At 36.2% G+C, this 15,103-nt stretch overlaps 1 protein-coding gene across 26 annotated transcripts in view; it reads right to left on the reverse strand.

Moving 5' to 3' along the window:
• Positions 1-15,103, reverse strand: part of CLASP2 (cytoplasmic linker associated protein 2) — a 292,183-nt gene that overhangs the window by 197,148 nt on the left and 79,932 nt on the right. Inside the window, exon 1 of one of the 26 annotated variants that reach the window (XM_030551255.1) lies at positions 11,429-11,863. The exons of the other annotated variants lie outside the window; for them this stretch is intronic. Coding sequence (XP_030407115.1) covers positions 11,429-11,444 — 16 coding nt within the window. The 5' untranslated portion in view covers positions 11,445-11,863. Of the gene's footprint in view, positions 1-11,428; positions 11,864-15,103 lie in introns of those variants that run through there. 26 annotated transcript variants of the gene reach the window in all.

The raw sequence follows: 15,103 nt of genomic DNA on the forward strand, positions 1-15,103 counted from the left end.
TCATGCACATGTTAAAAATTGTTAGTCTCCTTTAATCAATGTGGCAGATAGCTGGGGAAGGAGAGATGGAAGGAAGCCAATTTATTTTTTATTTGTTTTAATTCACTTTAAATTAGGGATGGGATAAATATTTTAATTCCATATTGGAATACCAAAATATGAATATCATATAGAGGGAAGGGCGTATTGCCATGGCGTTCAAGATATATTACAATATGGCTGTACCAACAGTTATGGCCTAACTTGCCTTATACAAGCTGGTGTGAAAAGATGTATTGCACAGAGACTGTGAAATTCCAGTCCCAGCCTCAAGGACTCAAAAACTGGATAGAGAGGATGACTCATTTTAGTTGGACATCTCAAATCTTTAGAAGTATAGATCACCAGCTGACCGATCTGCACCAGAACCTCCAAGAAAAGGAATAAACTTTGGACCACCAAAAAAATAGGATAAAACAATCTGCTTCCTTCAGCATATCACTTTCCAAAAGCTGAAGACACCTGGAAGGGAGAAGACTACAGTCCTGGGCAGGGCCAGCTCTAAGCACCAGCAAACCAAGCACGTGCTTGTGGGGGCACAATTTCAGGGGTGGCATTCCGGACACTTTGGCAGTTGCTCTCCCAGAGGGTTTTTATTTTGGGGGGGGGAGGGGCACTTGGGGCGACAAAAAACCTAGAGTCGGCCCTGGTCCTGGGTGCTTACCTAGGAGTCCCCATCATGACACTAACTACCTATCTCAGACAGACACCTTTAACTGTCTCTTTCCCATCAATTCACATTACCTGCTAGCGCACAAGGAAAAGACGATAGTTGTGTCCATCTTTTACTCCACCTGTGTTTGCAGTGTCAACTCCTGCTGTGAACAACTGAGCTAAAAGCTGATGGCTGGAGAAAGATCTGGCAATAAGTAATGCAGAGACCTTTTCTTGGGTAATGACCCAAATCAGTCAACTGATTACTCTCCGAAACTGGGTACCTAACTAGTAAGGAAAAGCACGTGCTTGTGTTTTAAAGATTGTCAAAGAGTTACAATGTGTAACGTTGTTTTGTAACAGGTTCTAATCAAGATTGTAGCTTTGAAGCTGAACAGGCTATTCTTAACTAAGATTGTAGAACACTGTACATGTGTATCGTAGTTAATAATTTCAAGCTTCCTTTCAAGATCTAGGTGTATACAAATATAGGATGACAACAAGTGTGTAAGCTTTTTGAACTGCCCTCAGTTTACAGTGTGTCAAATGTAGGAGTTTGTCTCCGGTAGTTAGTGTTAATCTAATCCTGGGGCTAATAATTGGAAAAAAAGTTAAAAGGTTTGATTATTATAAATCCATCGGGAAGGAGACCTTGGTAAATTGGCACGTAAGTAATTAACCAAATTGTTTTGTGATCTGGCTTTGTTTTTCCTCTGTTGTGTTAGCAACACCAGAGATGATGATCAGTTGGCACAAGTGAGGCCCTATTCTGAGGAACTCTTGGTCAAAAATCTAAACAAAGTCACCTTTCCCAGACAGCCACTGAGTATAAGTGTTATTTTCTATTGTGGTTGTGTAATTTAATTCTGAAAACCTGAATGGTTAATATGATCAATCTTCTGCTTTTCTGTTTACTGAATCATAGATCAATACTATTTTTGTCTTCTTATATATTCCATACTATTAACTCTGTTAAGGATAAAACTTCACCTTTGTGAACATAAAACTCTAGAACTAAATTCAATTCTAAACTCCTTTTTTTCAGTTAAGAAGTCAAAATTAAAAGACTCCTAAGAAAGGTGATATGGGTTATCAGTTAAGCAGTTGCTTAATGAAGGCTTGTTTTATACACTTTCTTACACCACTCTACATATAGAGGTTTTCAGACTAAGGCCTAATCTACACTAAAAAGTTTGGTCTTATAGGTATCTGGCAAAACCCACCAAGTGTAGGTGAAGCTGATACTGTCCCCCTTCCACAAAAAAAAAAGTTTGCCAATATAAATTATACCAGTTTGGTGAGCAAAATAAACTACACTGACTAAAGTACTTTTATACCAGTATATCTGCATCTACACTAAGGCTTTTGCCAGCATAGAAATGTTGCAAGAAACCACAAACCTCTAGCTAACATTGCTATGCCAGCAAAAGTTTCTAGTCTAAACCTGGCCTAAAGCACACCAGTACTAGTGATTCCCACTGAAAGCTGCCAAACATTTCAGGCTCTAGTTAACTATTCCCAAATCCAGTCCCTCTTCCCAAAAAGCATCAATAGGCTAACCTTCTCTGGTTTAAGAAAGGGAGAAAGAGTGATCCGAGTAACTATAGGCCTGTTAGTTTGACATCTGTAGTATGTAAGGTCTTGGAAAAAAATTTGAAGGAGAAAGTAGTTAAGGACATTGAGGTCAATGGTAATTGGGACAAATTACAACATGGTTTTACAAAAGGTAGATCATACCAAACCAACCTGATCTCCTTCTTTGACAAGGTGACAGGTTATTTAGACAAAGGAAATGCGGTAGATCTAATTTACCTCGATTTCAGTAAGGCATTTGACATGGTTCCACATGCGGAATTATTAGTCAAATTGGAAAAGATGGGGATCAATATGAAAATTGAAAGGTGGATAACGAACTGGTTAAAGGGGAGACTACAATGGGTCGTACTGAAGGGTGAACTGTCAGGCTGGAAGGAGGTTACTAGTGGAGTTCCTCAAGGATCGGTTTTGGGACCAATCTTATTTAACCTTTTTATTACTGACCTTGGCACAAAAAGTGGGAATGTGCTAATAAAGTCTGCAGATGACACAAAGCTGGGGGATATTGCTAACACGGAGAAGGACCGGGATATCATACAGGAAGATCTGGATGACCTTGTAAACTAGAGTAATAGTAATAGGATGAAATTTAATAGTGAAAAGTGCAAGGTCATGCACTTAGGGATTAATAATAAGAATTTTAGATATACATTGGGGACACATCAGTTGGAAGCAACAGAGGAGGAGAAGGACCTTGGGGTATTGGTTGATCACAGGATGACTATGAGCCGCCAATGTGATATGGCCGTTAAAAAAGCTAATGCGGTATTAGGATGCATCAGGTGAGGTATTTCCAGCAAAGATAAGGAGGTGTTAGTACCGTTATATAAGGCACTGGTGAGACCCCACCTGGAATACTGTGTGCAGTTCTGGTCTCCCATGTTTAAGAAGGATGAATTCAAACTGGAACAGGTTCAGAGATGGGCTACTAGGATGATCCGAGGAATGGAAAACCTGTCATATGAAAGGAGACTCAAAGAGCTTGGCTTGTTTAGTCTAGCCAAAAGAAGGCTGAGGGGGGATATGCTTGCTCTTTATAAATATATCAGAGGGAGTAATATTAGGGAGGGAGAGGAATTATTTAAGCTTAGTACCAATGTAGATACAAGAACAAATGGGTATAAACTGGACACTAGGAAGTTTAGACTTGAAATTAGACGAAGGTTTCTAACCATTAGAGGAGTGAAGTTCTGGAACAGCCTTCCAAGGGGAGTAGTGGGGGCAAAAGACATATCTGGCTTTAAGACTAAGCTTGATAAGTTTATGGAAGGGATGGTATGATGGGATAGCCTAATTTTGGCAATTGATCTTTGATTATCAGCAGATAAGTATACCTGTTGGTCGGTGATGGGATGTTGGATGGGATGGGATCTTGGTTACTGTAGAGAATTTTTTTCTGAGTGCTGGCTGGTGAATCTTGCCCACATGCTCAGGGTTTAGCTGATCGCCATATTTGGGGTCGGGAAGGAATTTTCATTGGCAGAGGCCCTGGAGGTTTTTCGCCTTCCTCTGCAGCATGGGGCATGGCTCACTTGCTGGTGGATTCTCTGCAGCTTGAGGTCTTCAAACCACAATTTGAAGACTTCAATAACTCAGACATAGGTTAGGGGTTTGTTATAGAAGTGGATGGGTAGGGTTCTGTGGCCTGCTTCGTGCAGGGGGTCAGACTGGATGATCACATTGGTCCCTTCTGACCCTAGAATCTATGAGTCTATAAATGAATAGAAAACATTTTTTATTGTAAAGACTGTTTGGTTAACATATTGCCATCATTTTAAAAAATGAAATCTAACAGACATAAGAAAACATGCCAATGGCCACAAAAATGCCATCATATATGTTGCAAACTTGAGACTATATAAATCATTATTGGTTCATAAATTACAACTCCTTGTTTTAGACACACACAAAGTTTTTTTTTGTTTTTGTTTAAATGTGTCTAAAGAGACTACAAGGACTTATTCTTCAAAGTAAACTATTACAGGACGGGCCATTTTTGCTGTCCCCATAGCAACTTGTATGCTATTTTGTCTGTTTGAGGGTGGTGGGGATGTTCTATAAAAGCCATACAAAATCCTATACTCAGTTCTTTAAAGCTAAAATACTTCTAGAGTGACCACGTAGTATGTTCAGAGGAGTTTATGCCTCAGACAGACAAAGCTGTAAAGAACCTTCACACCTAAACAAGGTATTTTAAATTGACCTATATTAAGGACTAAGGGGTCTTACCATCTGATTATCTGATAACTGGGACACTATATAATAATGGGGAGGCTTGTGAGCTAGATCATAAACAAACAATCAACCTTGCCTTTACACAGCAACTACAAGCTGGTCAGAAGTAAGGTCACTTGAAACAAGTATCACAGAAAATCCATGCTAGTGTGTGGATGTGGGGTCTCTCTCCATAGATTTGTGATATTTCCCATGTTTTCTTCAAAATTTAACATATGTTCCTATCCTAAAATGTTATTAAGTATCAACCGCAACTTCTTCCTCGACAGATTTGCTCCTTAGTTCTGTACAGCTAGAAAGCTATTGGAGACTGAGCTGGGCTAGACTTCTCTCATCCCAATGGGGTTCTACAAATATAACTGAGGGCAGAACATGGCTCACAGAAACACTACTGCTATAAATTATATGTGCAGCAGAAACAACAGCTGTCAACTTTCAGATCTTGTATTGAGTTTTCACTGTTAGCTGTTAAAAATAATCAGATTATATTCTGAAAACAGAGTAAATTTGATATGAAGTCACTAAAAGAAACAGGAATGCCCCAAACACCATTTTTACTGTTATTTTGCACTTATAACTTTCTAGTCATTCTAGTGGCTAAAAAGGACTATTAAACCAGATTTACATTCTGCATTGGTGAGATTGCAGGTAGACACACTAGCTCTAGGAAAAGTCTGAACTGCCCCATTTTACATAATGGGTGTTGACTTTGTTACCTCATAACCACCATTTAAAACTCAAAATAAGTTATTTCACTGCTGATAATCTTTGACAGAGGTATCTGGATGGTATGCATCAGTGGGGCTAAATTAATTGAAAAAGTTGTTTCACAGGAATAAGGTAAATTTTAAAATACAAATATAGAGAATGATGTATCACATATATGGTGTGTCATCAATCCCCTTTTCCCCCAAATATTCTTGAAAGGAGGAAGATCATCTAAGAGCACTATAAACTTGCCACGGGGAGGGGGATGGAAAGAAGTACAGGAATTACAAGGTCTCAGCAGGAAAATTTTGAGGAAGAAAACAAAAGATGTCAGGGTCAAGGTTGTTTGTTTTTAAAGAAAGAAAGTCAACACCCATTATGTAAATTTTATTTAGAAGTTATTCAAATACATAGTTTTTGAAGAAAGTGGTTTTTCATGTGCGCTTTGGAGTTAATTTGCTTTAAAAATGCTGCAGATTGCTCCCAATTTCCAGTTGCCTTAGTTTTAGATCAACCTTTACATACTGTACTAGAGAGAATAGTTAAACAAACAGATAAAGGCTTAAAACTATATTTTCTATGAACCATTTTTCTATTCCTCTCTAATATCCTCGACTATTTTCTTAATTAAAAAGTTAAGATGCAGAGCAAAACAGATTTTTTCCAAAGTTTTTGAAAATTAAAGAATTACTAGTGCTTTGAAATAAACATGGATGTTTTATGGATAGAAAGAATGCTAAATACGGTGAGGCAGAAATTAAAACTTTTCTCCCCGTATAATTTGGCCTACATTTTCAGAAGTGACTAGTACTTTTCAATGCCCAACTAGAGTCACCTTAATGTGGTCTGATTTTCAGGAGGATGAGTGTTCAGCACAATGAAAAGGCAGACTAGAAAACTGATAGCAGAAACAAGGATTTTCTAGAATATTTTAGAATCCTCCAGTTTGGTCAGGTTCCACTGTATTTAAAAAAAACACTCAGGAATAAGGTAGATACTGACTACTCTTATATTCTAGCCCCATCCTCTTCCCAACATTTTTAGAAGTGAGGTTCCTCAGCACATGCTGTTCTGTCCCACCTGCCTCTCTCTCAGCATACATATTGATAAGTATTCTTCTTGCTACACAACTTGTAAATTTACTTTCTGAATGAGATGGTTAAGGACTTGAGAATAGGGGAAAATTATCCAACAAATAAAGCCATAGAATTAACTGAGGTATCTCCCCCCTCACTTTTATACTTTTTATTTATTTAAATACAATTCCTGTGCAACTTAGTTTCCATAGATAGGAATAAGTATAATTTGTGATAAAGAATTAAGTGTTTAATTCACTCATCAATAAATCTTACATTTAAAACATTACATAAACACGCCAAAATCAATAATTTTGAATTTGTCTAATTCCACAAAGATTGTTTACACTTTTATAGTATTCTGAATATAAATTAATTTCCCTCACTGTATCATAAACCTCTTATAAAAATGTTTTAAGCCTGGAGCTGTGGGAACTTGTCAGAATACATCTCTTTCCTTTTTCTTCCAGTTACTTTGCTGCTCAGGGTGTAATTATTAATTATACATAAAAGTTAGAAAAAGGAAGAAGTTACATTCATATTAATATTTGTACCAAGATATGCTTATTTGCTCAATAATTATGCTTAGCTAAAATTTTATCTCAATAAGTCTTCATATGCCCTTTGGTCTCATTTACACCACATGTTTTTCCTTCAAGTTCTTATACTGTTGCCAGCCCCCGTGCAGCTAAATTGCTGGTAGCAATTGTAGGTGCCCTAGTATAGTCAAGGTGCCAGCAGCAGCCAGCATTCTAATCATCATGAGATTGATCCTTGTTCCATTAGAGTCAATGGGAGTTTTTCTACTAACTTGTACTTGAGCAGCATCAAACCCGATGTCATCCCGATCTGCCCTGCAGGTCTAGACATGATGGTTAAAATGCCAGTCACCATGAAGCCTTTTTACAACATTACTGTTCCCAGCATTGCTAACACTGAGGGAGCTACAGCAGTAGTAGCAATGGAAGGATATTTTAGGAAAAATACTAGTTTGTAAGCACAATTAACATGTGGGGGGGAGACCATGTTTATAAAAGAACTGAAGTGGGAATTGATTGATTTATTTCCATTTCCGCAGAGTACATTCTGGCTACCATTATCTGCAAAAAACTTTTTTTAGGAAGTGAGCTGGGGCTGGTCCTTAGCAACATAGCCGTGTCCCACAAATATATTTTAGTCCAAGCATGAAGAAGAGATTGTCACATCCATCTTTCACATAAAGTGAAATCTGTTGTGTGGGAACTGACTTCTCACAAAATGAAATAACTTCTTGGCTATGTCCATTCTTGATGTGCATTCCCACTGGATGCTTTTTAAATATCACAATAAAATCTTCACATATCTCTAAAGCTACATAAATCATTAATGTAAAATATTTACAGCCAGAAATAAAATATCATGAAACTGTATAGCATCCAAATTTTACAGGAAGCAGTAAATCAGGTTAAGGATTTACTAAAGACACTGCTGTTTAAGAAGGAATGTCAGGGAACAGTAAGATAGGAGATAACAGCACATGTGCTCTAGGATGGCTTATGTATTAATACAATAATATTTTTAAAGTAGGCAAAAGCATAAATTGTTACATATTATTACATAGAGTGGAATTTAAAGGTAAATTTCCATATTCCCCAAACCAATTGTGCATACACTTTATACTCAGAGATCAAATTCTGGCATGTGACAATTTACAAAATTTAACACTGAAGTATCCTGTAAGTATGATGGAATTCTATTAAGAAATCCCATTGATCAGCAGATACAAATGAATTAAAATATAAGGGGAAATGTGTAGCACAACAAAAGTAAAGTATAATAAAAGTACAATACAGTGGACAAGTGTGTTCTCTCACAAATCTGATTATGTTTTTAGATAGTCCTCAATGCCCTAGGTCTGTTAGTACAATACATTTGACCTATTATCTGAGGAAAATCAGAGTGGTTTTAATATGCCCCCTCTCCCTCTGCTTTCACAGATCTAGTTTTATCTATGAATGAATTTTTATCCATATCCCGATTTTTCTGTTCAAATCTGAGCAAGGCAGCCCAGTGCCTCTGAAATGACAAAAAACACCACTGAACTAATTACAGTCAACGTGTCAAAATCTTGATGAAACAACTGAATTACAAACTAGGAAGAAGGGTGTTGTATCGCCCTGAACTGATGATGTAGTACACAACAATTATATTAGCTACATTCTAAAAGCCCTAATCTGGTTACCAGCAGATAAAGACAGCTGCATTATCCTCTTCAAGGAACAGCTCACAAGAAATCCAGTGCCAAGAACAGTTCTTGACTTATTCTCCTTAGCAGCCTCAGAATCTGATTTGCAAAGCAACCAGGCATTTACAATCACCTAAATATGTGAAATGCCTTCAGAAATAAGACACAATGTTATTGTCGTGTTGGAACATATTCCATACAATGAAAACTGAAACATTTATGTTGTCTGAGATATACTATAATTTTTTTTATATTTGCATTCAAACAAAACACTGGAGAGCTTGAGACAACTGACTTGAAAGCAAATAAAAACCCCTAACTGTCCCCCACATTCATTATGGTGATTAGAACCGTAAATGTAAATAAAATTATAACTCAAAATTTAGTAACCACATATTTTAATATACCTTTGTTTGTATTCTGGAGAAAACTGCATAATTGCAAAAAACATACTACAATAAGCCAGACTGCCCACCAAAAATTCGTTTCTGAAATACCAGTATCCTCACATAGAATTTGTAAGCTAACCATCTTATCTTTACAATATCTCTATAGCTGAACTTTTATATCAGATATCACAGGGTTTGCTTTTAATCCAATTTGAAGCTGATTCAACAGTACAAATTCAGGATAGTGAATTTAATAACAGTCCTGTATAACATTTTCCAGAATTTTAACATAGGTCTTCACAAACTGCACATAAACAAAACCAATAGGCCTACTGACTTCTCTTTGTTACAAAAGAAAAAATAACAATATTCTGAAGCATGAAGATTTAAAACCAGGATTACATATAGTTTCTTAAAAAAATATTCAAAGTGTTTACTAGCCCGTAGGCATGGTTATCTAGAACACAAAACCAATATGGCAAAATCTACATTTAAATTATTAAAAAGGATCAAGTTTACTGCACAGTTACTAATGTTTTCTTTATCCTAATCATTCCACTATGCAATAACAGAAGACTGAATTCCTCATAAATGTATGAAGCAGTAGATTTAAGCAAGACAAACTGCTACATAATCATCCTACACATTGTTAATTGTATCTGACATTATTGCTCAAAGCTCCTACACAGAATGTCAGCTGTCTGCTTGAACAGTACTTTGTTCTTAGTTCTTGTGCTAATGACGAATGAATTTATACAGAGAAGAGCTCCACAACCACCCCCAACTCTGTAAACCTGAATTCATCACAGAGCTAAAAAATTCTTTAGCCTTGTTGAGGGAATATGGTTATTTGTTAACATGTTTGTGCCCTTGAACTATAAGTTTCCACAAACCATTTTTAGAACATGAATGAGAGATACTTTACATGAAAAGCAATATAATTAAAGGTACGTCACATAAAAACCTGAGTGAAACTGTTTACAATCTGTTTAGTTCCCTAAATAAATCCATGATCTTTTTCTGAGAAAAATAATGGAGCTTGCCAGTGTTACAGAAAAGTAGTAAAACGGCAGTGTTTAAAGGTCAAAAACAACTTGCACCAATGGTGGGAGGAGGGAGGAGAGGAAGTGTCCTTCATGATCAAGAAAAAAAATCTAACTCATGTAACTGGAATAGTCTCTCTTTTATGTCAATAGACAATATTTCTAGAACTGTAATACAGCAATTTTAAGGGCTATTCTGATTGCAATACTGTACAGCTACTAGCTGAAAGGATGAATATCAAAAAGCTCAAGTCTGAAAGAAAACTTTCAGGGTGACTTAGAAAATGAGAACTCTCTCAAGATTCCCATGTATACATTTTAGCAAGATTAAAGTATAAGCTTGTCTTCTAAGACGATTTTTTTAAAGTATATATATATGCATATTCACACACAGAACCACATAAAATATTTCAAGTCAGACAAGACTTTTGAAAGCCTGTCTGAACTATCAGAAGAAGGTTACCAAGGCTATCCAGTTATACAATCACCTCAGGCAAAAGTGCAAAAGTAAACAAAGCCAAGCTATGCCACATTTTTATCCACATGCACTATATCTAATCAAAGCATAAACAACTTATTTCATTTGCCTTGTAATACTGGACCATTCATATTGGTTTATGTAACAATGCTATTATAGCTGAAGAAAATACAACAACACGCCACTTATTTCTTGTATTTATATTTTAGCTCTAAAAGTAAACCTTTTATTAATACCCTAAAATATTGGCTAGGTTACGTTTTTTTTTAGTTTTTTTTTTTTGTTAACACACTACATTCAGCAGATGCTACCCAGTTCTGTTAAAATAAACACTTAGGTAATAGCATTTTTTCTATTTGTTGGACAGATGTGCCAATACAAAATGCAAATAGGAGACATTTAACCTATTTAAAATAGCTATTTCAATTACAGAAAATGCCACAAAAATCCAAAGACCTGATTTTAAAAAAAAAGTTTACCAAAATATTGTATTAAGGTTAATATTTTTAGTGTCTAAAGAAACCCTTAGGTGTTTGTATTATCCTTGCATGATGGGACTTTAGCTGATGCTAAGCACCTCAGAGAAGATGTCAACCTGAATAACTGAAGACTTTGATGCACTTAATATGGTTAAACCTTGCTTCAAAAGAATCAGCCTTTGCTCCAGAAGCTGTCTTCTCACTACAAAAGTATTTGGATATTTCCCCATCATTTACATACACATGACACATCCTCTTCAGCCACATTCCCCATGATCACCACACAAAATAATGACAGAGTTAAGTATCTGGCTTGCAAATCAAATTGCTATTCTCTATTTTATCAGTTTAAATGCACTAAAAGTGGTAAAGCAACAAAAAACAATTAGTTCACAGAAAATATGCAATAATATTTGTCCAAAATATTTTAGAGATTAAAAAATGGTTTCAGCCAACACAAACTTACACAAAAAAATGGATATGTACAAACATAAAAATCTTACTCACCATCCCCAACAGCCATTATACAATTTAGATGCTACTGGGAGCTTTCTGAATGAACCAACAGATCAAGTAACAGCCAACTATATGAGTGACTGTATGTGCCTGCGCCACCCTCAATCCAGTGCAGCATGAAGACAGAGTACTGTGTGACCCTGTCAGATCTGCAGTTCTTTGGTGCAATAGCCAACAGCTGCTACACCATTTCAAATACAGTCCTACTCTCTTGCGGAAAACTGCTTTCAATTTAGCATATCCAGTATCATTCTATCTTAAACATTAATGGTGCACATACTGGTAGATTTCGGTTCCTTTTTTTCCTCCTCTTTACAAAGGGTCTGGCCTGTTTTTTATTTAAATCAATCTCTCCTGGCCAATGAACGTTGTCCCATAGAAAGCATTTAATGCAATCATCAAAACACGAGGCATGTGTTCAGTAATCACTTTCTGCATCTACTCCCTAAAGATGCCTTTGCAAACAGTGATCATCACAGATCTGATGGATTATCTGATTTACATCTTTTAAAAGGATTCTTCCCTTTATAATTATCCTTTACTATTTACAAAGAGAAAACAAGAAGCACAGAAATAACAATATTCCAAATCTGCTCAATTAACCTCTTATTGTCCAAAAACAGTGCTGGTTGCTGTAAACAAATCACGTCAAAGGACAGTCTGTCAAAGTGCTTTTCTGTGTGCACAAGCTGTGTCACATAAGCAAGAATTGCTTCTGGTGGAGACAGAGACTGAAATTCAATTACACGTGCAGCTGCAGAGAGTCTGTATATACCTTTTGTCAAAAAGAACAAGCAGTTATTTTCCCAGTCCCCGATAAAGACAGGACAAGTGCTTTCTACAAGGAAGATCAAAAATGCATACAAATCTGCCTCCATGCAGAAGACTATAGCTATTTGTTTCCAATTTATTTACAGTATGCCACTTCATGCTATCCAACTACATACAAAGAAAAAACAAAAATCAGATTTTACATGAATTGTGCCCAAAGAAGTGATACAAGGATATTCTAATTTGATATAGAAGTCCTTTATTAAAATAGGCCATTTTTAAGAAGACAACTTGCAAACTTTCTTTAAAAAAAAAAAGGGGGAGGCTTAAGATATAGATGCACAATAATTTAATTACTTGGGGCATTCAAATTTACTTGAAAATCTTTCCCTTTCTTTTAAAATGAGACTTGCAACAGATTGCTCGCTCCCACTTAATGCATATAGACTGCGACAGTGTCACATCTACCAAAGAAGTCTGCTGGAAAACTGAGCTATTTCCATTTATTTTCCTTAGTTATTTTTTAACACTCTTACATCCATATTACATCATATAAGAATATAGGTATAAAGAGTGTAATATTGTAAAAATGTAATAAATGTGTAGGTAGTTAAAGGTACACAATCTAGATTAAAAAAAAAAAACTGACCCCAACACACACCCAATTTGTTTCCTATGGCATGGTAGACACCCCTAAAAGAAGCAGTGCTTCAAGTGCAATATGCATTTAACTATGGAATAATTTCAAATTTCTCAAATAAGAAGGGAGGGGCACTCATTTGCTGAGGACAGTTCTGGGCAATTTTTATTAAATTATATCAATGAGAGGTGAAGGTGTTCAGTAACTCTGAGAGAAAAAGAATTCAAGCCAAGGTTCTTTTTTACGTTTTTGTCATAGAGTTATAATTTCCCTGTCTCAGCTAATGTCTTGCTGATCAATAGTTTTTGATGCCTAAAACTATTAGCTAGCAAGGACAACAACAATGAAAATTAAAAAATCACATGCCTATCTCTTGGCCACTTGGATTGTGTTTGCCAGTCATAAAATGAATTTTAATAATTTATACCTCACATACAGCCATGACATTCTCAGCAAATGCCCATATTTCCAAAACCTTTATATAAATGCATTTTGAATCACATTTGGGAGCTTCGCCAATATCAATTACATCAATGCTTCCAAAGCAACTATAATTACAGGAAGACAATAGCAGAGAGAAACTTAAAGGAAAGCATTAAAAATAAAATAAGTGGCAAAACAAATATTTTTGTGATGTGTGATACTATTAAGTTTTTACTGACACTTGTTTGGAAAGACCTACATAACTCATCCATAGCCTCTCCACCCATAATATCCGTCCTAAAATTGTGATACAAAAAGCTTTAACACACTAACTCATACTATCACATTTTATTTTTATAAAATGGGCATTATGAATGGAGACATACTATTAAGTGAGATAACTGTAAAGATTGTGTCTAGACAGCCAATTCAGATTACCCTCAAATCATTTCTCCCACTGAAGAGGAAAAAAAGCCCCAACTTAATGTTCTCTATTCTAATTACTTTTACTTTAATACCCTCTTCCCAACATTTACAATCCTGTAGACTAGAAGTCTGTCAGATTCTCCAAGAAATCATATTTACAAACCTCAGCCAGCAGAACAAGCATTCTAACAGCTCTAGTGTGGCTGCCACTCCTGTTTCCATGGAAATGGTCATTTATTTGCTGAAAATGGGGAGGTGCTTTAAATTACCTTTTCCAGTTTGCAGGGATACAACATTGATTTCCATGGGAATTAAGGAGCGCAAAAGCTGGCAGTTAACCTATGAGTTGATATAACTGGCATGAATTTATACCACCACAGCATTAAGCACAAAACTGCAGTATTAATACTATAAATGTGAACAAAACCCCAAATCACAAAGGTAAAGGTTTTCATACTAGCTAATTCATCTGTGTTATACACATCGGAGAAAAGACGCCTGCTTCTATCACCTACCAAATAGCTGACTGACAGAAGATAGGAAAGAAACCACTGAGTGATTGCAGTACTACTAGAGGCATAGCCAAGAAAAGAAAAGCTCAGTTGAAGAAAGAATGAATGTACAACATCAGTTAAGGTTGGAGACACGGGATCAAAGCAAAAACACTATAGATCCCTCTCTCGCCAGTCTATGCAAAACCTTCCATTTTTCCCTTGCCTTTTGAGACTCCATTCTTTTACCCCAATTATTGCTCCTTCAGTGCCCATTTCAGTGGGTCCTCCTCAGTGCTCTCACCTCACATGAGGATTCCACAAAATTCTGTCCACGGTCCACTCCTCTTCTCCCACTACATCTGTTCCCTTAGTGATTTCACCTCTTCACATGTCTGATTGTTGTCTTTACGTCATTAAACTTGTCACCATCCTCCTATCTCTCTCTGTCCAAAATCCCTTATCTTAGCTTCTATATAATCCTTCTGAATCTTAGCATCAATTTAAAGTTGATAAAATCAGAACCATCCTAGAAGTAGAAAAGGTGTGGATTGAAATTATATAGTTATTAAGTGCAAATCTGTGTATGAACACTTATTCTGGAATCAGAACAGCTCGTATCAACACACAGACTTGTACTGAAATAACTACACAATGTCAATTCACACCTTTTGTTATTTCAATGCAAATTTATGTGTAGACTAGGCCTCAGATTACTTTTTTAGGATAGCATTTGGGTTAGAGTGGGTTGAAACTGATGCCATCAGATTTTTGCTTTGCTTTTTGTTCTGTTTTTTTGGGAAAGATGGGGAAACCACGTGACAGGGAAGGAGATGAAAGAGAGAATTCACATCCACAGCAAAATTATTTTATGTCAGCTCTAACTCTGTTTCTTCTCATTCAATGCAACAGAGA

Source organism: Gopherus evgoodei, chromosome 2, assembly GCF_007399415.2.
Source record: "Gopherus evgoodei ecotype Sinaloan lineage chromosome 2, rGopEvg1_v1.p, whole genome shotgun sequence".
Taxonomy (NCBI): Eukaryota; Metazoa; Chordata; order Testudines; family Testudinidae; genus Gopherus; species Gopherus evgoodei.